The sequence below is a fragment of the Bemisia tabaci genome, chromosome 6 (assembly GCF_918797505.1).
Source record: "Bemisia tabaci chromosome 6, PGI_BMITA_v3".
Taxonomy (NCBI): Eukaryota; Metazoa; Arthropoda; class Insecta; order Hemiptera; family Aleyrodidae; genus Bemisia; species Bemisia tabaci.
Genome location: NC_092798.1, coordinates 12337617 through 12364549, shown reverse-complemented (window position 1 = coordinate 12364549; position 26933 = coordinate 12337617). Strand labels below are relative to the sequence as shown.

Here is a 26933-nt window from a genome sequence, read left to right as displayed (position 1 = left end):
GATTTTTTCCTGATCGGCCAAAATTCCTGATATTTTCCGGTTTTTCCTGATGCCAGACACCCTGCCAACTAACTATCCCGCACCTCAAATACCGCGATCGACGAGACCGACCGCTCGAGAATCGATCATGAAAACACGGACTCGAGTCCCTGACCGTCAGACGGCCGGGCGAGCTTAGCCGTCGACGAGCCTTTGTCCTCCAAGCTCTAGCGAGGGGGAGAAAGCGAGGGGGAGGGTACAGGTGTGCGGCACGTGGACACGGCAGCTGCGAGACGGGAGAAAGGACCAACCGAAGATACACACATAAAAACGCGGCAAAGTCACGGCGGACGAGCCGGCCGGGGGGAGAGGGGATCGGATCGAGGAGGACCGCCGATTAAACTCCCGAACAATGGGGATCGCGCGGGATATCTGATTTGGGAGGCGCGAAACTAACCTGGGCCAGGAGGCACGCGCCGGGCGCCGGCGGCGGTGCGGCCGGCGCGTGCCGTGCGGGGGCGGTCGAGGGGAGGGGCGCCGCCGGTGCATCGCCGCGCTGCACTGGTCACTGCCCCGAGCGCTCTCTCGCATGCGTTTCGTCTCCTCCGGGCCGGGGGCCGGATGCTTCCTTACGGTCTCGCGAAACGGATTCCTCTGCAGTGCCTTCGGCGGAGGAGGGTGGCCAGCTGTTCGAATTCCGATTGGTCGTGCCATGGTAGGTTCAGGGTGGCCAAAAGTTTAGCAATTCCCTGACTTTTTCCTGACCAGAGTGTCTACTGATACAGGCTGACCAAAAATCAGTACTTTCACAGTACTTTTTCAGTACATTCCCAAGAAATTCAGTATCTCCTCAATAGAAAAATTCAGTACTTTTCAGTACCTCCAATTGACGAAATTAGAAAAATTTAAAAAATTTGAATTCCTCGCTTAAATAGCGACAAAAATGACAACAATTCCGAACCTTCTTGCGGAATTTCCGCACTTTTTCAGTACTTGCGGCCCGCCCTTAAAAGATCAGTACTCTTTCCGGACTTGTAGACACCCTGCTGACCTTTCATGAGAAATTCTCAAACATTTTGACCCCAAAAAATTGCTTTGCGCACTTGATCATGAAGTAAGACAACAGAAAAACCGGAATTTCGAAATCAAAGGCTCATATCTTCTCATAGTTGTACCAAACTTACACTTCCCATCTCTACTGGAAGTAATTGAATCGGTGAGAATGAAAACACACTAAGTCAGAAAAATGAACATTTTCAAGGGAAACGAATACGAGCGGTTCACTTGAAACGCTCGAGAGGGAATCACCACAACCATATCATCAGCAACAATAAAAACATTTCTGACTTTCTGTCCAATTTCCCTGACATCCCCTGATTTTTCCCGGTCGTCACGAATTCCCTGGTGGTTCCCGATTTTCCATACTTTTGGCCACCTTGTTGGGTTTTAGTTTTACATGAAGTTCTGTCGACCGGGCGAGAACAAAGACAATGGTTGTTACCAGAAAGATATATTCGGAGGTTAGAGCTTTATTACCAACTGAACGTTTCAGTCGTATAAAACATGCAGTTGATAATTTTTAGGTAGAAACGACGTATACGCTTAACAGTGCTGCTCACATTATTACAACTCCATTTGTAACTATCGCAAACCAAAACAACTCAGTTATAAGTTAATTCTACCGATCAAATGAGTGCAAACACGAAAAAATATGTAGGGAAAAAATTCAGTGGAGACTATCGTCCAGCTGCAAATGCCGCAGCGAAGATACACGATCCGAACACCAATGGGAAGCTCGCATGTCGTTTCTTCGAAGAATGATTACTATTTGTCAAAATGTTTCGTTCTTCCGCGAAAGTATAACATGTAACTTCTTCAATGCACGATAAAAAAACTTTCAGATATGCAACCATTGAATTCCATGGTCCAAATTCGTGTTACGTAAGTGTGACGGGCACAGTTTATGGATTATTGGGGCTTCATTTGATTTGAACGTGTAAGATACTTCTTTCCACGATCGGGAAAAGACCTTTGGAAAAAACCATTAAGGTTGCTTTTATCAGTGAGTTCTCGAGTGCGATCTACATGCAGCTGTCCTTGCATCATCTTTTTCCTCCATTTGAAGGATAAAAGGCGAATGAACGCGTGGAAGGCATCTAACAACGGGCTTGGCGAATTGGAATTTAGCGCCAGGAAGTTGCGCAGAGAGAGTGGAAAAAGGCTGCGTTTGACTCTCATCTCAATAGACCGAGCTTGGTTGTCACCGTGAATACCGTCCGATATTTTCGGGTGCTATCATTTCTGATTCCCGTGACAATGACAACCGTACCTCCCTCCTTCGCCTTCGGGTATCCTTGTTTTTTCCCCTTTTTACCGTGTTTTGGGACACGTTCCCGGGCTTTGTTCGTGGAATCTCTCCCCGGAGGTAAAAATAAACAAACAAGGTTCGATGGATGACCCAAATGACATTGTGAAAGCTGAACACGCGTGTGACAAGAGGTTAATCTACGAAGTACGAAGGTCTTAAGTCTGGATCGATTCTTTCCTCTCAACAATCAAAATAGAAAGGGATCGTCTACTACGTCCTTTTTTTCTAGTTTCACTCGTCACTGAAGTTCAATTGCACTAGAAAATTCGGAGCCTTGAAGTTCTTGAAATGGCGTGGTGGAGAGATCGTGGTCTCTCAACGGCCAGAGCAGCAATTCCGTGTCATCAGAGTGTCTACTAAAACTGGCTGGCAAAAAATCATTACTTTGACAGTACTTTTTTAGTACTTTCCCAAAATACTTAGTACCTGCTCAGCAGAAAAATTCAGTACTTTTTCGGTACCCAAGAGTGACGAGATGAGAAAAATTTCGAAATTCACACGAAAATTGCGACAAAAATGACGTAGCCAAAAGTTTGAAGCTCATTAGTAGCCTGAGGATTAACTAGCGGCACAATCAAGGTCTAGCAGGAAAATATTGCATTAAGAATCATTTCACCCTGGTCATCAATACTTTCTTCCGATGGTGTATTTCGTGCCCAAAACCCTTGTCGTAACCAGCAGTAAGGGCGACGTCATGCACCGCGTTCCTCAAACAGGGTGTCTACTAAGACGGACTAGTCGAAAATCCGTAATTTTACAGTACTTTTTCAGTTCATTTCCAAGAAATTCTGTACCTCCTCAACAGAAAAATTCGGTACTTTTTCAGTACCTCCATTCGACGAAATTCGAATAGCTTACATTGCGGCAAAAATAACATAAATTATGGACCTTCTTGCGGATTTCCGAACTTTTTGAGTACTTCCGAACCGCCCTTAAAAAATCAGTACTATTTCCGGACTTCCGTCAAAGGACGATGCACGGCAACTTGACGTTCAGACGTACATTATTGTTTTCTGTAAATATAACGGAATTAAAGATCGAACCATGACTTTGCGACACCCGCAACTTTACATTTCCTCCGGCTCCGGACTGAGCTTAAAGCAGAGCGGGCCACGGTTTGCAGAGCGATTTGATGGAAGATTTGTCTCTTGAGCTGTGCGCCGGGCGGGGCGCGGGCGGGCGGTGGAGCCGGGGAGCAAAGGGCTCCGGGTAAAGGCGTGCTGAGGCAGCTGGGCCGCGAGCCCCGTTACCGCGATACAACACGCACGCCGATAAGTTGGTCAACGTGAAAAGGCTCCAGGAGTAGAGCCAAGACGTGTATTCCACCGCGTTGTTGCAACACGGTCGCGTTTACGCGGAATATTCCTCGTCGGGAATACATACGACTATCCGGTAAAATTCACGGCTGGGCTACGGAGGGTATGAATTCGATCGACATGAATCGATCGAAAAATGAAAACGTGAATCGATCGACATGAATCGATCGAAAAATGAAAACGTGAATCGATCGACATGAATCGATCAACACAGATTCGATTGACAGATTTTTTAAAAAAAACCGGTGTCGAATCGATCGACAAATGTTAAAAAACCGGTGTCAATTTGATCGACATGAATCGATCGAAAAATGAAAACGTGAATCGATCGACACCGATTCGATCGACAAATTATTAAAAGACCGGTGTCGATTCGATCGACATGAATCGATCGAAAAATTAAAACGTGATTCGATCGACATGAATCGATCGACACCGATTCGATCGACAACCGTGAATCGATCAACAAACCCGTGAGTCGATCGACAAACCCGTGAATCGATCGACAAACCCGTGAGTCGATCGACAAACCTGTGAATGGATCAACAAACCCGTGAGTCGATCGAATTTTGTCGATCGATTCACGTCGATCGATTCAAGTTTTCATTTATCGATCCATTCATGTCAATCGAATCGACACGAGTGTTTTTAAATTAACTGTCGATCGATTCACGTTTTTATTTTTCGATCGATTCATGTCGATCGAATCGACACCGGTTCTTTAACGATTTGTCGATCGATTCACGTTTTCATTTTTCAACACAGTCGCGTTTACGCGGAATATTCCTCGCCGGGAATACATACGACTATCCGGTAAAATTCACGGCTGGGCTACAACTACGTCAGTAACTCACAAGAAAAGGGTCGTAACAATTTTTTTGGAAAAATCAATTTAGTGACGTTCTCAATATACAGGGTGGCCCAGACCTACCGTACCAGGCCTTTATTTCGGTTAATTTGGGTCGCACGAAGTCCGAGTTCGCGGAAATGAACGGGGAATCGACCCCGAGGAATCCGAATTTCATAGTCCCAGAGCCCCCCTGGCGCCCCTTGGGTGGTAAAAGGGGGGTCCGTACTTCAAAAGTCAGGTTTTTCGTCAAAATTTTGAAATTATTTAATCGGAATTAGAACGTACGGAAATTTTTAACTTAAATCGACACCAAGAAATCCAAAATCGGCCCATCCGTGTCCAAAATACCGACCCCTTAGGGTGGGGGACAGAGCCCCCTTTCAAAAAAATTCAAGTTCGTTAAATTGACGTGGAGACTCAGAAAAAATGGATATCCACGGGTAATCGACCCCGAGAAATTCAAATGTGAGGGTCCTGTTGTCCTCAGAAACTTTTCTGATAAGGCACAAGGGTAACCTCCACACCGGTTAAATTTAAAATTTCAGAGTCGCCCTGTGCCCCATCAGAAAAGTCTCTGAGGACAAAAGGACCCTCAAATTCGAACGACTCTTAATTCGAATGGAGCAGGAAAACTTGATCTTCAGCTTTGTTTGAAAATAATTCGCTACACCAGCGGCAGCAACGCGGCCAAGCTGCAGCTTGGCTTGGGCTCGAGCGAAGCTCGCCCCTCCGCGAGAACAACTCATCTACACGCAGTCCCCGTCGGTCGGTTATGCGGTTTTGAGGGGGGCTGGGCGACGGCTGCACCGTTAGCGGCGAAGCTGGCGGGGGGCGGGGGAGCCGGGCTTTGATGAATAAATCTTGGTTAATGGGCGCCGGCATCGCGCATCCCATCGACTTGTTGCTCCGGCCCGGGCACCGCCGCGCCGCGCCGCGCGGCTCGCTTCGCGCGTCCGCGAGTGACTCGCTCGCGCGTGTGCCGCCGCGCCGCGGCGAGCGAGTTGCGAGTGCGAACCCGTTCGATGAACTTGAGAAAAGCGACCTACTGAATCGGAACGGCTGCGTCTGTCGTCCGCCTTGTCGGCGGCCCCGGCCCGACCGACCGAATAACCGCTCGTCTTCCGGTCCACGTCCACCAATTTTTGTCATTGTCTTTACTTTGTTCACCCTGCGTTAAAGTCATTGAGAATCCCTGTGAGGCTTGAGTACCAATATAGGGAGAGTATGTACAACTCGAAACTTTGGAGGTTAGGTTTGATCAGATCATGTATCTCTTGGGGCCTAGAAAGGCAGCCAACCTATGAGCTCGAATCATCCAGTAGTACTAATGTTCACATTTCAACTATTTACACTGATCAAAAATTATAAAAGCTCGTCTAAAACTTTCATTATACATAAAGTTTCTCAGTTTCGAAGTCTTAATCCTTAAAGACGCTTGTTTACAATGCGCTGTCGGCCCTATTGATTATTGATTAATCTTTCAAATGCATAGGTTGGCAGCGGCACTTTTCTAGTGATTTTCGTTTTTCACGTTGTCGCCCTTTTGGGCCCTAAGAGCTTCACAAATCGAGTTGTACATACTCTCCCTATAAAGGTACTTCATGTAAGGCTACCAAAATTCATGCACTGAAACAAAAGTTACGGGCTATATAGATATACCGGACGTTCCTGGCTCAGAGGCGAAAAAATTCCGGGTGGTGGACCTGTAGATTTGACTGCTTCGGGTGCTACACCCGGAACTTTCGGCCTCTGAGCCCGGAACGCGGACGATATGTCTAAGTAGCCCTTAAGTACGGCTTCTATGGCCGGAATTTTTGTTAGTGTGGAGATCAGAATGAAAATCAATCTAAGAACACTAAACAAAAATTCACTTAATACCCCGCCGACGTCCACCAAGTTTTATCACTGTTTTTACTTTCCTTACCCTGCGTTAAAGTCACTGGTACTACCCGTATGGCCATTGAATGCACGGAGATCAGAGTGAAAATTTATCGAATCACAACTGAAATTAATTTGATACCATGACTTCCACCAATTTTTGTCATTGCGTTTACTTTTCTTACCCTGCGTTAAAGTCACTGAGAATCCCCATGGTTTCTCTATCGAATCACAACTAAAATTAATTTGATACCCTGACTTCCACCGATTTTTGTCAATGTGTTTACTTCTCTTACCCTGCGTTAAAGTCACTGAGAATCCCCATGGTTTCTCTATCGAATCACAACTAAAATTAATTTGATACCCTGACTTCCACCGATTTTTGTCAATGTGTTTACTTCTCTTACCCTGCGTTAAAGTCACTGAGAATCCCCATGGTTTCTCTATCGAATCACAACTAAAATTAATTTGATACCCTGACTTCCACCTATTTTTGTCATTGCGTTTACTTTTCTTACCCTGCGTTAAAGTCACTGACAATCCCCATGGTTTCTCTATCAAATCACAACTAAAATTAATTTGATACCCTGACTTCCACCGATTTTTGTCAATGCGTTTACTTCTCTTACCCTGCGTTAAAGTCACTGAGAATCCCCATGGTTTCTCTATCGAATCACAACTAAAATTAATTTGATACCCTGACTTCCACCGATTTTTGTCAATGCGTTTACTTCTCTTACCCTGCGTTAAAGTCACTGAGAATCCCCATGGTTACGGAAGTGCACGGAGATCAGAATGGAAATTAATCCGAGGAAACAGAACAATCCTTAATTTGATATCCAGGCTTACAACTTTGATAAATTATACTAAGTTGTCCTTGCAATATAATTCTTTCCTGGTCATGAAAATTTAGGAGTTCATCTCACGATCAATCCAGAGCTCGTAGGACTAGAGTTACAAGAGTGCAGATCAGAATCTATTCTTTGAGAAGAGAAGACTTCGGTATCAAGGCGTAAGAGAAATATGACAGAACTTTGTTCATAATTTGATCTAAATGGTCTAGAAATTTCAAGGACAATTTTTCATAACTTTCGTCAAAAGTAAACATTATATCGGAGGACATCTGGCAACTTTCGATTGTTCATACGGCGTTTTTCCTTCGCACGGCAGCATAGTACTGCCGTGCTAAGGAAGAACGCCGTATGAACATTCGAGAGTTGCCAAATTTCCATCAATAAAATGGTCATTCCCTAGGAAAGTTATGAATGTTTTCCCTCGAAATTTTTAGGACTTTTCGGCGAAATTGCGAGTAAAATTATCTGAAAAATTGGAAGAAAATTTTCACAAGTTTACTAGGAAATTCGTGTTTCATCGACGGAAATTTGGCAACGCCTGAATGTTCATACGGCGTTTTTCCTTAGCACGGCAGCCTAGTGGTTCCTAGTTCTATCATCAAGAAGGCACTCGGTCGGTTAAAAATTTGACAACCGCGTCGTCGCGAGCGTCATCGGTCGGTGACAGACGGTTTTCCTCGACCCCGCTGCACCAGGAGGGGGCAGGGGGTTGTGACGTCACGTCGAGGGGGGGACGCGCCGAAATTGAGCGCCGACGGCGATCGCGACGGGCCCGGTGCGTCACCGGCGGCTCAGCTGATCGCGGAGCAACGGTAATTTATGAGCCCGCTCGTCGCCTGACGGCGATTTTGACGCGTGGCGCCCCCCCCCCCCCCCCCTTCCCACGGCCACGACGCTTTCCGCTCCTCGACCGAATTCTTCGGCGGGGCCGATCATTGAAACTTCGTGGCAACTCGAAGAGACGTCGAAATGCGATACATCGCATGGTTGACGGGCTTGACAGGGGTTCGTTTCGTATTTTCAACAGGGGCCTAAAATTGATTCTCAGTCGAGACAACAATACAATAAGGAAACTTATGTAACCCAAGCGATAAGTCGCTTTTCGGTATCTTATCGTGCTGACGAAATTTCAGTAATAGGACCGCTGAAACCTTCGCAGGGGTGCAGAAAATGCTCGATCACGCGCCTGAAAGGGCGCACTGGGAAAAAAAAACACATTGGATCTAGAGCTCAGGCTCTTAAAAACATTGACAAGAAAAAATACTCTTGATTCAATCAGATTTAGGCTTAAATCAAGAACTAAGCCTCTTAATTTGAGCGGATTTCCTTTTGATTTAAGCTTAAATCTGATTGAATCAAGAGTCCTTTTTCTCATCAATGTTTTGAAGAGTCTGGACTCCATAGATCCAATAAGTTTTTTTATTCCCCCCAGTGAACCTGGTTGAGAGCAATTCTCCCTTGTTCTGGCCGTTCACAGAGCTCGACCCAAAACAGAGCGGCATAAGCTCTTCGGGCCGTAGAAAACCGTTCCGTCCTGCTAGGAAAAGACGCCGCATGAGCATACGGCGATTGCCAAATTTTCTCCGACAAAATATATACTTTCAAGTAAGTCTATGGACTTTTCCCTGCAAAACTTTAATACGTTTGGTATTGAACCGTGAAAGGACCCCAAAGGAAAATATACGTAAACCATCAAGAAAACCATGGTTATATCGGAAGGACTCCGGCAACGCATGACTGTCAATTGCGGCGTTTTTTTCTTGCACCAGTACTGCCCTGCTAAGGAAGAACGCCGTATAAACATTTGAGAGTTGCCAAATTTCCTCCAGTAAAATGTTTATTTTAGGGGAAAGTCATGAATATTTTTCATTTAAATTTTCAGAATCTTCAGGTGAAATTGCGAACAACATTATCTGAAAAATTGGGAGGAAAAATATTCACAAGTTCACCAGAAAATTCGCGTTTTAAGAAAGGCAATTTGGCAACGCCCGAAGGTTCATACGGCGTTTTTCCATAGCACGGCAGAACAGCATTGCTCACCGAGTGTGACCGTCCACTCGACCGAGCTGACCGAAAATCTAATCGACCAAAAAACGGTTTTTTGCTCGCTTATCCAGCAATAAAGTCTCAACGAGGATGGAGGGAGGCAAGAGGCTCCTTGTAACCGAACAAGTTGTATTCAGCGTCCGGTTTTTTTCGTTTTTGTTTTTTCTTCTTAAACCGTCTTCAAGCGAACAGCGCGGCGAGGCGGGGAGGGCGCTTCTGTGTAGCACGTTACACCGATCGACATCGGACAAACTAGTTCTCGAGCAACTCTGCCGTGCTAAGGCAAAACTCCGTATGAGCCTTCAGACGTTGCTAAGTTTCCTCCGTTTAAAACTGCAATTACTGGGAAAATTGTGAACATTATTTTCTCAAATTTTCAGACAATTTTGTACACAATTTAATCTAAAATATCTGAGAATTTCAAGGAAAAATATGCATGAATTTTGTCAAAAATACAGGGGCAAAATTTTCTTCTAGGGAAACTTGGCAACTCCCGAATGTTCATACGGCGTTATTCCTTAGCACGGCAGAACTGGACCGCGCTGAGCAGAAAGGAACCAAGCAATGCACATCGGTCATTGCCAAATTCAACCGGGTAATTTAATTTCTCACAAGAGAACGTTTGAGCGGATTTCATGGAAAATCTTAAGGAATTCGCTTCGTACTGTGTAGAAAATTCACTGAAATTCGCGCAAGAATCCGCGCGACCGTTTTCGTGTAAAAAATTAAATTGCGAGGTTAAATTTGGCAATAGCTGATATGGCTTGGTCCCTTTCTGCTTAGCGCGGTGCAACTGTCCCCTGGGAGTACGAAAACGTTTGCGGACGAAAAGCAAAACAAAGGGCTCGGAGCCGGATGATTTATGGTAGGTCAGCGCGTCGCTCGTGACCTACTTGATCGGCCCGTGATACGGGACCCTTGCCCTTGCCCCTGACGATGCGAGGCCCTAAAGGATCACCGCGCGCGAGGGAGTCGACGCGCCGATTCCCGATTGCGGATTACACAGCACTTTCGATGCGTGCGTAGTTTAACTAGGCGGGAACTAACCGCTGTCCGTTGAGTGACAACTGGAGTGTCGTTCAGCTCCACTGGAAAAAAAAAAAAACCACATTGGATCTAGAATCCAGACTCTTAAAAACATCGACAAGAAAAAATAATCTTGATTCAATCAGAATCTAGCTTTACTCAAGAACTAAGCTCTTTCGTCGCATGACCGTTTTCGCGATAAGCCGCACGAACATCCAAATTTTGCTCGGGCACCTTCCGTGCCTCGTGCTTTAGGTCATATGGTCTTCGCCTAGCACAGGATGCTAGGGCCCATGAGTTTTTATCATAAATTACCCAGGGGTAATCAATGGAAGCTAAAGATCAATAGTTTTGGGACTTACGCCCTTCTAGTAGACACGATTCAATTGCAAAATGTAGCCCAGTTGAATATAATTGAGGGACTTAAACGCAAGGGTAGGAAAAATATCCGTCGAAGTTTCTTCAGAACGAAATTCCTCACTGGAAAAAAAAACACATTGGTTCTAGAGTTCAGACTCTTGAAAACATTGACAAGAAAATATACTCTTGATTCAATCAGATTGAAGCTTAAATTAAGAACCAAGCCTCTTAATTTGAGCGGATTTCCTTCTGATTTAAGCTAAAATCTGATTGAATCAAGAGTTCATTTTCTTGTCAATGTTTTTAAGAGTCTGGACTCTAGATCCAATGTGTTTTTTTTTTCCAGTGCTTAGTGAAACAGGGACCAAAGATTGTTTAAAAAAAACAAGCAGTGAACTCCAACACAATGTGTTGATAAGGCGCGTCATTAACTCGCACATATCAACCCCTTTAGTTTTCGTTTACAGAGATTTCAAAAAAGGCAAGCAGCACAACAAGAAAATTAACGATCCAACAGTGCAAGGTCAACGAGGCACCTTGACGAGACCGTGTATTGTAAATCTAGAAAGCTATTCGAACAAATTTAAGTTTTTTGATCTGCCTCAAGCAAAATCTTATCAGATTCTTGAAGAAAAGTGCTACGGAAAAATTTAAGCGAAGAAAGGAAAAATTCTGTCGAACTCCTAGAAGATAAAGTCGATTTAAAGGTATTTTTGGGCTAAAATACCCAAATCACCGGTATTATAAATCCCGTTATATTATTGAAAAGAGATTTATACTCGATATAAATGCAATTGTATTAAATATGTCTTGATTTTTTTATTTTAAACGTCTTTTCATGCAAAGAAGCTTAACCATGTCCATGCTTTATTCATTCATGAATTGAAAGTAAGCAATCCACATCCCGAAAATCTACCGATTTGCCGTGAAAAATTGCAGAAACTTGATATATCAGGTCGATGTACCCACTCTTTGAATTTACCAATCGATTTAGTGAGTGCACGTATGTGAAAGTCAAAATGCTATAGTCATTTTGGGTGCATTCATTTTTCATGAAACAATTGTAGTAATTTCAATCCCGAAAAACCATACATTTTCCGTATAAAATCGAAAAAATCAAAATATGTCGACTCCCTGACGTGAAAATTAAATTCTACGTGTGAAAATACTTATGTATCGATATGCTGAACAGAATGCCCGCCTCTCCTCGTAATTTACAAACCGTTCCTATACTCATCTCAAAATTTTTCTCAGAGCTTTGTGTTATTATCAGCTTCCATTTAAACCCCGGTTTGATGGCCGAATCGGCTGCCCAAAAAGCAAGCCATTTTTGAAGGGCTCTATGAGAAATTCGTGATATTATCAGCTCTCAGGAAATCACCCCATGGGTAAAATTGCTGGTATAAATTTTCGAGAGCTTAAAATAATCGTATTCAAGAAACTAAGGCATTAAACTATGGAGTCAATTTCGTTTTAATAATGTAACGGGATTTACTTGTCTTCAGGTCAAAACTTATACAAGGAAGCCCCTTGCAAGAGGCTAATTTTTTGTAATTTCACTCAATTTTTTCTCCTTTTTATAATTGAATTGCTTGTCACATTCTGAGGTCAATCATATTAAATTGTAATTTATACATTTCTTTTTTTTCCCCTTCATTTTATTTTTTGTTTGGAGAAGTTTTGTTGATTTCTTCGGATTTCGAATACTGTAACTTCTCTTCTATTTGGCCGATTTTTATGAATGAGACCTCTTTTAATTCGTGTTTCAACGGAGAGTAAGGAAACAATTGCTAAAAACTCGCGAAATAATTTTTTCGAAAATTGGGCGAATCCTAGCGTGACGGTGAAATGGTTAATGAAGCGTAAGTAATTGGGCGAGGAGCTGAGGATCCCGGCCTAGCTTGGCGACCGTCATTAGCTATTGTTCGTCAAGACGCCGACGCAGTGATCAGGAGCGTGGGGAAGAGAGGGGTAAGTGGATTCCTGTATGAGCCACGTTTAGCTAATGGTCTAATGAGTCTCGAGGCTCATCACAGATTGCACTTACACAGATTGCACTGTATTTCTTAGTTTTAATAAGAAATAAAATATAATTCTGTAAAATTAGTAAATAAATACCAAGACAATTATTCAGGATGTCAAAGACTGACTGAAAACTTTTTATTAACCTCATATGATAAAAATATTATTATCAGCTGACACTGACATTGTTGTCAGATGAACAGCACTATCAGAGCACGGGTACCAACTTTTGAAAAGTATAACAGAGGTTTGGAGATCTGTCAAAGCAACGTTCTGAACAAAGCGGAGGAGTTAAATTCTCATTCCGAGAGTGCCGACCTGCTCAGCCATCCTCGAATCAATTCGCTTGATTCTGCTTATATATGCATATTTTAAATCAGCGCGTCGTACTCTTAGGCTTTTTTTAAGAAAACCAAGTAACGTAGACTCTTGGTATTCACTGCACATAAACTAGAGAGCCCCAGAATGAGAAACAACTTTAAATCATAATTATTGACGGATAAATAAACTTTTTACACGCTTTGGAAAATCTCAGAAGTTCGCGGTAGTCACTTTTCGGTAAGGAACTAAGGGACTCGGTTATTGTATCGAGCAAGGTTCGAAACGATCGCAAAGGCGGTATACTACGTATACGCGCCAAAATGAGAATTTTATTTTGGGAAGGAGAGGGAGAAAACATTTTGTGGCGAGGGCTCCAAGATGAGTTCGTCGTGCGCCTGTGAGGGTTGTCCAGCCCTGGCGCTGTGTTCATGATTTGTTTTTGTTTACATTTTATGAAGGGTGGAGATTCAAAACACGGTGAGTACCATCAAGTGCTGCTAGGAGTGCGCATGAGTCGCACCAAAGCTTCTAAAGGGTTTTGCACATTAGACTTCTAAAGAGTAGAGAACTTCTCTCTTAATCTTGGTCTTAATTTAGTAACAAAAATCGCTGCAGGCCACTGGAATCTCATTGAATAAAAGAGACAATCGCACAATCTTAGCTATGGCGCTTCAAGGTTTAGAATTTTTTCTCTTTATATGCTAGAGTCCAAAACTGCCGTGCTGAGGAAAAACGCCGTATGAACCTTTAGGTTCATACGGCCAAGTTTTCTTCGATAAAGCACGAGTTCCCTGGTAAACTTATCAATATTTTCATTTCGATTTTCCAGATAATTTCGATCGCAATTTCACCTGAAGTTCTTGAAAATTTCAAAGAAAAACATTCATAACTTTCCTTAAAAATAAAAGTTGTATAGTCGGAAATTTTGCAACTCTCGAATGTTCATATCGTGTTCTTCCTTAGCACGGTAGAAACGCTCTAGCTCAGATGCCTTCCAAGGGTTGTAATAGGCAAAGCTGAATCACGAGGACTGAGACACCTTGAGAGGTCGTACCGAAACAAGAATCCCACAACCCGCGTGACAACAACCCCGTTGACTCGTTGGAATTACGTTGCAGTTCAGGTGGCGCCCATGACGTCACCCGGGGAGGGATTCGTGAAAATCCATCTTGGGCGCTTAGAGCAACTCTTAAACACGAACATCGCGACACCCCGAGAGACCGTAACAAAACAAGAATCCCACTACCCGTAAAGCGTCCAGCCACTTTCAAACTGGGGCTCTCAAACTGGCACCAATTCTTCTATTTCTCAGCAATTTCTGCACGGAATTCCTTGAAAATTTCAAGAGCTGATCTGTGATGTATCTCGAACTCATCGGTTACCTTCAAAGATCACCGGGCCTACGATCTTTGAGAGGCAACAGTCAACAGTTCCATCGATGAGCCTCTTTGAAGCCCCTAGTTTGAAGGTGGGCTGGACGCTTTACAACAACCCTGTTGACTCGCTGGATTTACGTTGCAGTTCAGATGGCACCCATGACGTCACCCGGAGAGGGATCCGTGAAAATCCATCTTAGGCGCTTAGAGCAACTCTTCAGCACGAAGATCGCGACACCCCGAGAGATCGTACCGAAACAACAATCCCACTACCCGTAACAACAACCCCGTTGACTCGCTGGATTTACGTAGAAGTTCAGATATGGCGCTCATGACGTCACCCGGGGATGGACCCGCGAAAATCCATCCTGGGCGAATCGCCGACCCATCTCGAGTCCCGACGACGAGGATTTTATTAGCCGTTCGGATTTCCAACACCTGGCGGCAACATTGTTCTCCCGTCGATTAAAAAGCCTTCCTCATCTTGTAGACGTGGACGATGCTCCTAATAGGTTGTTCCGCTCTCCATTCCCTGGGTGGTGGGGGTATTTCACCTTTCCAAGCTGCAGCTGTTCGGCGCTCGGGCGAGCTGAGCGTAAGGAGAATTGACAAATACTCGGCACAGATGGCGCAAGAGTATTACGTAATTTACGACGGGCACGTACCCCGGCCGCGAGGCGGTGGTGGTAGCGCGAGATGTAGCCCGGGTATAAATTCCGTATAAAAGATTCCTCACCCTCTTGAGCTCTTGATAAGTTGCTCCCCGAGCCCCTCCCCTCCCCGCGGGCCGGCGGCCGAGGAAATGTTTCCACAAAAGAATTAATAATAATACGCCCGAGGAGGAAGAGGCCGGGAGGGGGAGGGGCGAAAAAATATCCTGTCCCTTTTGTGATGCCAATGGGTACGGTTCCGTTTGAAAGGAGCTGAATGCTGTTTGAAAATTGGGAAGAAAGAGTGGTGAATAAAGGAGCTAGTTTCTTAAAGTAAATACCGATTTGGGTTCTTTCGGTCCTTTTTCTCGTGCGGGGAGGGGAGGGGGGGGGGGGGGAGAGCGTCTCGGTTCCGTTCCGCCCGGCCGCGGTGAAACCGCGCAAGTCCCGCCCGGGTTCCGGCGGCGGTTGCGCGGTTTTGGGTTCTCGGGGTAGCGTCGTCGTGGAACCCGGATCCCGGATCGAGGTCCTGCGCCTGCGCGTCTCGCGGGGTTTTGCGGGGTTGCCGAAATTGGCGCCCGGAACAAAGGCCGAGAACTGGGACACTGGAGGTGCCTCGTGGTCGGGGTGGCAGGCAGTGTACCATCGGCCACTGGTGGAAACCAGGCATTGCGATGTGTGTTTCTTTATGTTCGACTGAAGAGGAGTTGCTGGAATACTTGGATTGCATTTAGCAAAAAGGAACAAAGAGCATTCCATTGTTGCTGGGAGTGTGCGACTTACATCCTTCGTAACGAAGAAGTAACTCAACTGTTTAAAAACGAAGAAGTAACTCAAATGTTTAGAAACGTTCTTACGGTTTTAAATAATCAAAAAGTTTCATATTAATGGCTAGACGGCTCTTTTGGGGACGGAATAGCATGAGCTAAAAACATTAATTCACCGTAATTTTTCGGAAGAGGTCGGGTTTTCCGTAGTCTAACACTCCCCTTCCCTTCGCTCTTCGAAACAACCAAAAGAGAATTTGCAGGTGTCTTGAAATTTGATGAATTTTGTGTTTAAGTGGAAACTACTGACAATGAGTAAACTGAACACGAGGCTACCCTTGGTTTATGAATTGAACAATTCTTAAAGAAGGCATAACTAAATGATCTAATCTACTAAAAATAGGAAATGCCGCCAGATGACGTACTAGGCGGTGCATTTTCTCACTTTTGAAATCTACTTTTATGCTATTTCCCATATCAGAAAAAAATTTAAAAAAATACTGTGAAATCAGCTCTTCAAGCACTTTCAGATGAAGCAATAAAAATTTGCCTGCAAATTCTCCATTGATTAAAGACTGTTTTTTTTCCAGTCGTTGACCACTCCAATTTTACGAATTCAAGCAACACTGTATTGAAAAGAACCACCACGGATTCATCTTTGAGCGCTGAAGAATTTGAGACACGCTCTGGGTCAGCAAAAATCAGAATTTTACATTTTTTGCAAAAAAAAAAAAGAAAAAAAGAGTGCATCGTAGATCCCCCACTTTAGTCATGTCAAAAATTTCCTCAGCAGGAACTCTCAGCGACCCGATTCGCGAGTCCCGATCTGAGAGGCCAAGCATCTTGTAATCTTGTTTCTGCCGTAGTATCGCCCGGTGGTTTTTTTGTCGGGGACTAGATCCCCCCCCTCCCCTCCTCTTAGAGGGGGCTGGGCGCGAGGACCCTCTCTCATCTCACCGCACGGCGGCCCCGAAACGGCGGTTTGATGAGTTGATAGTATCAAAACCAACCCCCGAAATTCGCACCGACGACCTTCCCTGTCTCCTCGCGGTCCCGCCGGTAGAGCACGTTACAACGCTGCCGGTTTTGGCGTGAAAATAGTTAATTTTGGAGAGCACGCGAGAGGAAAAGCGTGTCGCTGAGTGAGGTGCAAAACCAGGCGAAGAAAAATCGCTTTACTACTTGTTGTAGGAAGAATTTGCAAGGATGACTTAGGAGCTTAAAAAAAAATTTTCTGACCGAAAGCAGAAAACGGGGGGCTGGCGATAGAATTCTGACGAATCACAATCCTGTGGGAAATCGACTCTGCTAGTCAAATTAGATTAGAGTGAATCATTCAATGTATTTACTTTCTTGTTTAACACTGTTCTTACGTATTACTTCGTTGCGCTTATTCCTTTCCCGATAAAACGCGTGGAGAAAGAGGAGGGAAAGAAAAGTGAAAGGGTCTGTAAAAGCAAAAAAAAAGAAAGTTAAGAGAAGGGGAAAAGAGGAGCAGAAAAAAGAAAAATTAGGGAGAGGAGAAAAGGGGGAGGAAGGAAGAAACTAAAGCGGTATAAATATTTTTAAAATAGAAAGCTCAATAGGGTCAATAAGAACTTCTATTCGAATTTAAGTCCTGCTTCCGTAATTGTCTCGGTCTCGCGATGACGGTACGTCAACAATTCATGTATCCCGTTCGCTACTGCCGATTCAAAATAAAATTCTGAAACCCTTTGAAACACCTCAGCTTTTTACTTAATTTATGCCTTGTGTGTTTTGCAGCCTTTCCCCGGATGAAGTCCTGTTAAACTGTTTTTTGGCTGATGAGCTCTTCATTGTTCTTTCATTTTTCCTTAAAATGTCCTCATTATTATCCTTTGTGTTACGTTCACCGAAGTATTCGGTTTGGTAGGATTTCCTGGCGATTACGACCAACCTAAACTAGCGTGATGCCATTCGTTTTTCATCTCCATCCCCCGAAAACCGCGAATAAAGCCGCGAGCTGACACCCCATCCAACTCTCAATCTAATTATTCAACGACAGGCGCACGGAGGCACAAGTTCAAGGCTCAATGGGTGCTACCGGCCCGTACCTCTGCGATGAGATCCCCAACGAGGGTAGCCCCAGAAAAACTCAACGGTGACGAAAGACAGATTTTTTTAAAAACTGAATCGTTGTTTAATTATAAGCATGGTTGCAAGCTCGGAGCAATTCAAATAATTTTTGATATTCTCCCTAATTCACGAGAGATAGAAAGTCTATCCAGCTAAAAAATCAAGGATTCCTAAATTTCCGATTAAACTTTTCGTTCCAATTTTTTTGTTATCCTGAAACTTTTCCGCAATTGCACTGGCAATAAAAGGACAAGATTCAACATCAAAACGGCTGTGTTTAAAATTGTTCGCACGCAAGTCAAAGTCATTTTACAGGGCAATCACATCAGTTCATTAAATCAGTTTTGAAGCTGACATTATTGATTCCAGAGATGGAAGTTTCATCATGGTGATTTCCTTTAAATTATTTGGGTTGATCGAATCAGAATTCATTGCGGCCACAAGAGCCCTATCTTATTGATTGCCTTAACAATTAGGAGTACAATATTTTAAAAAACAAAAAAAAGTCCATCGGAAAATCACATCAGTCTCATTAAATCAGTTTTAAAGCTGACATTATTGATTCCAGTGATGGAAGTCTCATCATGGTGAATTCCTTCTGGTCATTTGGGTTCGGTTGAAGCAGAATTCAATACGATCACAGGTGTCTCATCTTCTCGATTGTCTTCAACAATCAAGAGCGGACCATTTTTCTGAAAAATATCTACAGGAAAATCACATCAGTCTCATTAAATCAGTTTTAGCTGACATTATTGATTCCACAGCTCGACGTTATTTCATCATGGTGATTTCCTTCGAGTCATGCAAGTTAGTTAAGTCTGAATTCGTTAAGTTTGTAGCTGCCTTACTTTTTTGGGTATATCTACCATTATCAAATAGAACAACAGATACTTTCTAACTTCATGTTCCTTTCGCTTCTGAATTTTCATTTTTTTAATGCAACACAAAGTAACTGCTATTTGCTGACAATTACGGATTGTTTGCGCAGGGTTTCAGGGGTGCGCAGCAATTACCAAATCAAAAATTCCGAACATTTCCCTGATTTTCCCGACAAACTGCCAAAAAAACGGGGGAAAACTCACAATTCCCTGACAGACGGAAAAAATAATTCCCAGGCATTTCCATGACAATATGGAAAAATATTGCTGATTTTTCGACACGGTTGAACTGATTAGATGTAAGTAGGAATTTGTGCATATCTTAGGAATATAGTGAATAAAATAGAGCAAAATATATGACGCCTAGACTTGTGCGAGTCATTTTTGCCTCATTTTTAAAATTTAAAAGACATAATCAGAATGCTGGTAGAAATTTTGGTAGAAATTACCGCAAGAATAAAATTTGCGTATCATTTTCCGAAAAATCCGTGTTTTTCGATTTCCCTGACGTTTCCCTGACACAAAAATCGCTCGTATAATAAAATTTCCTGACATGCCGAATTTTTGCGGATTCCCTAATTTCCCTGACATTTCCCAATTCTCCCGGTCTCTAGACCAGGGTGTCTACTAAAACAGGCTGGCCAAAAATCAGTACTTTTACAGTACTTTTTCAGGACATTCCCAAAAAATTCAGTACCTCCTCAACAGAAAAATTCAGAACTTTTTTAGTACCTCCATTAGACGAAATTCGAAAAATTCCAAAAATTTGAATTTCTCGCTCAAATCGCGACAGAAATGCCAAAAAAATGAAACAAAATTCCGGAGCGAAATTTCCGCACTTTTACAGTACTTCCGGACCGCCCTTAAAAAATCAGTACAACTTCCGGAATTGTAGACACCCTGGTTTTCCCGACACGATGTTTGAATTTTGAAAGCTATGAGCAGGTGGTTCTCGGGCGGAAAATATGAAATAAACCTCGAGATGACAACCTGCGGAGGTCGAAAATCGTTACGATGGCGGTATGCGCGGCGGATTATGAATATGTATGAATGGCGATATAGCATAGCAGTGTCATGTCGCACTGGATGGCGGATCCACCGGATGATACAGAGTTGGATCCCAGATCCAGTCCGATTACGGAATGAGGTGAGCGCAATAAGCATTCCTGGCTCCTCCTCCGATTCGTCGCCCTCTTGACAAAAAAAGCGCAACTACATTTCGCCATGAACCCTTTCCTCCGTATAACTCAACACTTTCCCAGGCTCATCTCGTGGTATAGTTACGCTATTTCGTCAGCCGAGAGACGAATTTATCCTTGTCCCTAGGATATGCAATAGGCTACAGGAATATTCTTCCTGCGAGGGCCAAGGGTCCAATGAACGAGAAGTCTCGCTCCGCGCAGGTCCACAGGCTGCAAAAAAGTCTTCTGCATCCAGGATCCTTACTCTTAAAGAATTTGACGAGAAAAAATAATCTTGATTCAGTCGATTTTTTGCTTCGAGCCTCTTCATTTAAGCGGATTGTTTTTCGATTCAAGTATCTGATTAAATCATGAGTATTTTTGCTTGTCAAATTATTCTGGAGTGTGCATCTTCTGCAAATTACGGAGCGAATTCCTTAAAATTTTCAAAGGAATCCGCACAAACGTTTTCTTGTACAAAAATTGAATTGCCTAGTTAGATTTGGCAATGGCTAACGTGGATTTGATCCTTTCTGCTTAACTTGGCCCAACTGTTGGGAGAAAAATTAATTTCATTCGATTCCCTGATTCCGTCCAAGTTTTTCCTGACTATTCTGGATTTTCACATGCATTTTGAGTGTAGACCCTAGCTCAAACGCATCCGATCAAGGTCACGGAGCGTCGGCAAGGACGCTTTTCTAGATCCACAGAAGGAAATGAGGCCTGCGGATCCGCTGGCTGTCGAGTTGGGCCTCGAAAAATGCAGACAACAAAGCGACAAAACGAGAACCTCGCTCGACAAAAGAATGGGCCCAACACTCGGATGGAAGACAATCCGGTGAGATCATGCGCGCGGAGCCCAACGCAAAAAGGCCCCCAAGAACCAGGATCTCCGAGGAACTCCGCTGGCCAAGATGCCAAACCGTACTTGAGTTGTCAAAAAAAGAAAAAAAAATCGATCGATCGAGTTCCAGCCAAAGCATCCTTTGAGGTTTGCGATTTCATTTACAAAACCTCGGTTTTTCACAAAATAGTGAATGCACAATGATTGCCAATGACTCAGTCAAAAATCGATGGAGTTCGAGTTATCACGACTGTGCTGCCGAGAAGAACCAACGGTGCTATCAAGCTTCCGGCGAAATTTTACGAGGATAATGATCAACAGATCGCAGATCAGGGTATCTACTAAAACAGACTGGTCAAAAATAAGTACTTTCACAGTACTTTTTCAGCACATTCCCAGGAAACTCAGTACCTCCTCCGACAGAAAAATTCAGTGCTTTTTCAGTACCTCCATTTGACGAAATTCGAAAAATTTCTAGTATTTGAATTTCTCGCTCAAATTGCGGCAAAAATGACAAGAAAATGAAAAAAATTCCGGACCATCTGACGGAATTTCCGCGCCTTTTCAGAACTTCCGGACCGCCCTTAAAAAATCAGTACTATTTCAGGTCTTGTGGACACCCAGCAAATCGATATAATACGAATATTCTGGAACACTGGAATCGTTCTTCACATAATTTTTCAGAGAATTTGATACCCGACATAATCTAGAGCTACTGAAAATTTTAGGGGTACACTTGCATGTCTTGTAAAGAATAAATATTCGACCTGAAAAAATTTCGCAACGTCTGAATTTCTATATGACACTTTCCCTAAGCGCGGCAGAGTTACTCAGGGTCACGGAAGAAGCTCCCCCTCCCCCACACAAGGACAATTCTGCCGTGCTTAGGAAAAACGCCGTATGCGCCTTCAGACGTTGCCAAATTTCCTCAGGCAAATCACTAATTTGTAGGAACATTTTTGAATATTTGTCTACCAATTTCTCAGATAATTTTGTTTGTAATTTGATCTAAAGTGTCTGCAATTTTCAAAGGAAAAAATGCATAAATTTCCTCAAAAATAAACATTTTATCAAAGGAAATTTGGTAACTATCGAATGCTCATACGGCGTTCTTCCTTAGCACGGCAGAATTGGAGGAACGCGGGAAAAATGAAAAGCAGGGCGTTGGTGACAGGATCAAAATTGAGGGCAAAAGAGTTGAGTTGAGCGGGAGCCCCCTTGGAGGCTTTAAAGGCCCCTCGGAGGGTGGCTGGGCACCCTTCGGGCGCGGTTTTTCAAGGTAACGAAATTGGCAACTCGGGCTTAGGGCGCTACTACGCTGGCAGTCCGCCTCGCGTTGGGGTGGGTCAAAATCGCGGACCCATCCCCACTCCGAGCGAATCTCCGCACACATGCCTCGATTTCAATTCAGCTCCGCCGCTGTTGCCATTCATCAAAGTATCCTTAAGAATCAGTCAAACAACCCAACATGGCCGTAAAGTAAAAGTGTACCTTACCGTACTGCCATGCTAAGGAAGAACGCCGTATAAACCTTCAGGCGTTGCCAAATTTCCATTTATGAAACACGAATTTTCGGGTATACGTATGAATATTTTTCTTCCAATTTTTCAGATAATATTGTTTGCAATTTCACCTAAAGTTCCAGAAAATTTTAAAGAAAAATATTCATAACTTTCCCCCCAAATGAACATTTTATTGAGGAAAATTTGGCTACTCTAGAATGTTCATACGGCGTTCTTCCTTAGCGCGGCAGCGTACTGTCATGCTGAGAAAAAACGCCGTATGTACATTTGAGACTTGCCAAAATTTATCCGATACGATGTTTATTTTGAAAGGAAGTTACGCATATTTGTCCTTTAAATTTTCAGAGATTTTAGATTGACCTGCGAACAATATTGTCTGAAAAGTTGGAAATCGGACTATTTATTGCATGCACATTACATGATGCCGAAAATACAGGCAGCAGTACTTATATAATTCCACTGAGAAGAAAAGGACAAAGAAAGTCGCCAAGGAATGTGGGACAGGGTGGCGAATTCCTTGACCAGGGTGTAAAGTAATTTTTCATTGTGGGAAATCCTGATTTATCCTGATTTTTGACGGCTACATCCTGATTTAATACGGAGAAAACTTGACATTTCTGCATACAGCATGTGCGAAAGCAGAACTCTAGAATTAAGTTTTAAGGATCGAAAACAAGTGCTTTCCTCAAATCCTGATTTTACGGCATATTTTTCTTCAAATCCTGATTTCACGATAAATTTTCCTCAAATTCTGATTTTACGACATATTTTTCTTCAAGTCCAGATTTCACGGCAGATTTTTCCTCAAATCCTAATTTAACGACAGATTTTTCCTCAAATCCTAATTTTACGACAGAATCTTCCTCAAATCCTGATGAAATCATGATTAAATCCTGATGGACCTCAAATCCTGATACACCCTACTGAATGCAGGGTTCGGCAAAAAGTCCTGATTTTTCCGGGTTTTCAACGATTCTTCAAGAACTTGTCACCTTGCCAGTGTAATTAGAGGACTCTCATTCATTTCCACCCAAAGAAAGGGCTGGACGATCGCGAGCTCGATGAGTTGGCAACGGGGACCCGCGGAAGGAACGAGGGTTGGAGGGCCCACTACGGAGCTCGCCCTGAGCCCTGACCTTCGGATTCGACGAGTGGGGTTTCGTACCTCTCTGCCTAATGCCCATACCCATACCCATGCCCTCCATTCAGATCCACTGCATTTCTCCGAACCGGGGCATCGAGTTACCGGGCTCCTTGGAATCGCTGCCCCTCGCCACCGGATTGCCGGATTTCCGGACACATCGTCGTGAAAAAAATCAAACGGATGAATGTGAAGTGAATAAATTAATAGGATTGGGAGTTCCATGTGATGATACCTTACGATTCCCTGACTTTTTCCGGCCAAAAGACGAACCCCTGGAGGGGGAAGGGGGCGTAGGGGGCGTACGCGAAAAAAAAATGGGGGAAAAGGAAGGAATGGAGGAAAGAAGAAGAAAAAAATCCTCATATTTGGTGATAATTCATGACAAAATTGACTAGAAGGGCAAAATAGATGCTTAAGAATTTCATAAATTTTTTTAGGGAAACCCCCCGGATCCCCCTTCGTAGTGTCTTGAACCACCTATGTTCCGGCATAATCGAAAAATCCCAAACTCCAATCGGGTGCTTCAATCGGAAGAGTATAAACATACCATTTGACGAGGGCCATAAGGCCCGATAGGACAGCCTGTTTAATTTGGATAAAAATTTCAATTGAATTATAGCTGCGAATGGCTTAAATAAAAAGGAAGCCATAGATTGTATTTACGTTGGTTTCATAGTTCCTGAAGACGAATTAATCCATTACACACATATCTATTATCAGAATAAAAACATTTGGTTTCATTGTCAGTACTACTTGATGGCGTTTGGGATGATTTGAAATTTCGAATTTTCGACCAGACTAGACGGATTTGACCGACGACATGGCCCTTTCTTTGCGACTGTACTTGTCGCTTAAAATTATTCGACAAGCAGTCTTATGAGTCTCGACATTCGATCCTGAGGCCCAGCCATCGCATCGGTAACCCGGGAGGAAAGGGAGGTGGATGGAGAGGGGGTTGTCTTCATCTAGTTCTTCAAAGCAGCAACCCTGAGCGGTGCGGCATCTCACAACTGGACCGCGTTTAGCAGAAAGAAACCAAGCGACATCAGCTACTGCCAAGTTTAACTGAGCAATCTAGTGTTTCACAGGAGAACGTTTGTACGGATCTCTGTGAAAATTTTGGGGAATTTGCTTCGTGCTATGAAGAAAATTCACTGAAATTTACACAAAAATCTGAACATCCGTTCTCATGTAAAAAATGAAATTGCCGAATTAAGTAAGTTTGGCAATATCTGATGTGGCTTGGTTCCTTTCTGCTTAGCGCGGTCTAACTAGAGGACAAAGAGATATCTTATCTCCGGTACGGCACCGAGCTACTACCGAACATCATCAAACATCTACGACCAGACACGAAGCACGTTGCAGCGAGAGAAACCATTCAGATGATTTTAGAAACCTGATGTATTCCTCGCTTTGAGATGCACGATGGGACCGTTGCACCGTGGATCGAGTCAATAGGAGAGCATGGACAAAATTTAGAAAATTTAAAAGTTTAAGACTCCGTTTATACGAACTTTTGAGGTTCTAAAAGTGGTTCCACTGGTTCCCTCGTAAAATTTTCTCATTAATGCACCCCTTGGAATTTAAAATGTGACGAAATAGACATCACAGGGTGTCTACTAAAACAGGCTGGTCAAAAATTAGTACTTTTTCAGTAATCCCAAGAAATTCAATAACCTCCTCAACAGAAAAATTCTTCAGTACTTTTTCAGTACCTTCATTTGACGAAATCCGAGAAATTTCGAAATTGTGAATTTCTCGCTCTAATTGCGACAAAAATGACAAAAAATGAGAAAATTACGGACCATCTTGCGGAATTCCCGCACTTTTTCAGTTGCTCCGGACCGCCCTTAACAAACCAGTATTTTTTCCGGACTTGTAGACAACCACAGTAAAAAATTTCAGGTTCGGCCTCTCTATTTGACTCGATCCACTGTGCGTTGCTCGCGCTTTTATGACCTCTTGAAATTATTTTTCGGGCCGAATTCCCTGATTAATCGCTAGGAAATTCAGCTGATTACAAAATGCACCCGTCTATCAAAAACTCGACATCCGAGTGCACACTGCACGAGTTACGTCACGCTCAGGCCAGTTGCATCATGCGCCAAGTTCAAATAGACAAGGCAAACAATTGATTGGGCGTTATCTTAACCAAAATTATTTCTGTCTGGATTAGAAAAATTCGGGGTCGAAAATGGGAGAAAATAGTGAAACTGGATGAGAGATCGAAATGGAGGGCTCGATGCTTACGTGCTGGGCTGGTTTACATGCTGTATTTTTTTGGAACTTTTGATGCTACCAAACCTACTATTACTGCTTGCTTTTTGTTTGAATCGAGAGCCAGGCCTCTTCATTTGAGCGGATTTCCCTCTGATTGAAGCAAAAATCCGATTGAATCAAGAGGCTTAGCTCTCGATTCAAGCAAAAATCCGACGAAATCTGAGTATTTTCTTGTCAAATTGTATAAGACTCTGCCGACTGATTAGTGAAATTGATAGACAAAGCTATAGACAAAGAAGACATACGGGGTATGGAGCAATCCTATTGGTTGAAGTGGGTGATTCCTATAGACTAAGGGAGAAAATGATGAACCAACTGTCGGGTCTGTCGTGGGTTGCTGATAGTTAGTCTATATTAGCTACCTCGTTTGTCCATGGCAACCACCCGCTTCCACCAATAGGCTAAGGCTCCCTCCATATCTATTTTGTCTTCTTTGTGTACAGCTATGTCTATTAAAGTCAATAATCGGCCTGCGGGGCTCTGGATTCGAGAGACTTATTTTCACTGTACGTAAAAAGGGGTCTCGCAAAGCGTGACATAACTTTCGAAGGAGATGCAGGCCTGTTTAAGCACCAAATGCGTGATGAAAAGGAAGGGAGAGGGATGGGGGGGGAGGCAGGGACAGGTCTGGAGTTTCGAATTTCAGCGAGACAAAAATTCGCGTAATGCTTATCGATCACCGGAGGCGGCGCCACTGAAGCGAAGCTACCGGCGATTGAGCAACCGAGCTTATCGAACTATCGACAAAAACAAAATTTCATTCATCGTGGGTGTTACTGATATTGCTGACTTTCAGTACAGCAACAAGACCCGACCCGGCTGTGATTCGTCTTCCGGCCGGTCGGCCACGGCGACAGACTGGCGCCCGTCGGAGCTTCAAGGGAGAAAAATGTCTTACCTCGGGAAGGATTCCTGTTCGGTTCCTCGAAGCTCGGAGATAAGGAGGGCACGGCGACGATCGGTTCCCGGAATGTCTCCAGAGCAACTTCCAACTTCCCGCACCGAAAAAAACGATAACGGCGCCGCTGCGAGCCTGCAACATACGAACAGATAAAATTCCATGAGATGACGGGGACGGGCGGTTCTCCTGAGGGAATTACGTCGACTTTATAATTTATCATCAGTGCAAAGACGAAGGAACCCAAAGTTGCAAAATTGACTCGAATAAATTCA

The 26933-nt window shown here is 43.6% G+C and overlaps 1 protein-coding gene across 2 annotated transcripts in view; it reads right to left on the bottom strand.

Moving 5' to 3' along the window:
• LOC140224887 (uncharacterized) overlaps positions 1-26933 on the bottom strand; it is a 49202-nt gene that overhangs the window by 1772 nt on the left and 20497 nt on the right. For both annotated transcript variants that reach the window (XR_011900107.1, XM_072301919.1), the window contains exon 2: positions 26659-26793. Coding sequence is in view for 1 of the 2 variants with exons in the window: in XM_072301919.1 (XP_072158020.1) it covers positions 26659-26793 (135 nt within the window). In the remaining variant the exon portion in view is untranslated. The remainder of the gene's footprint in view (positions 1-26658; positions 26794-26933) is intronic.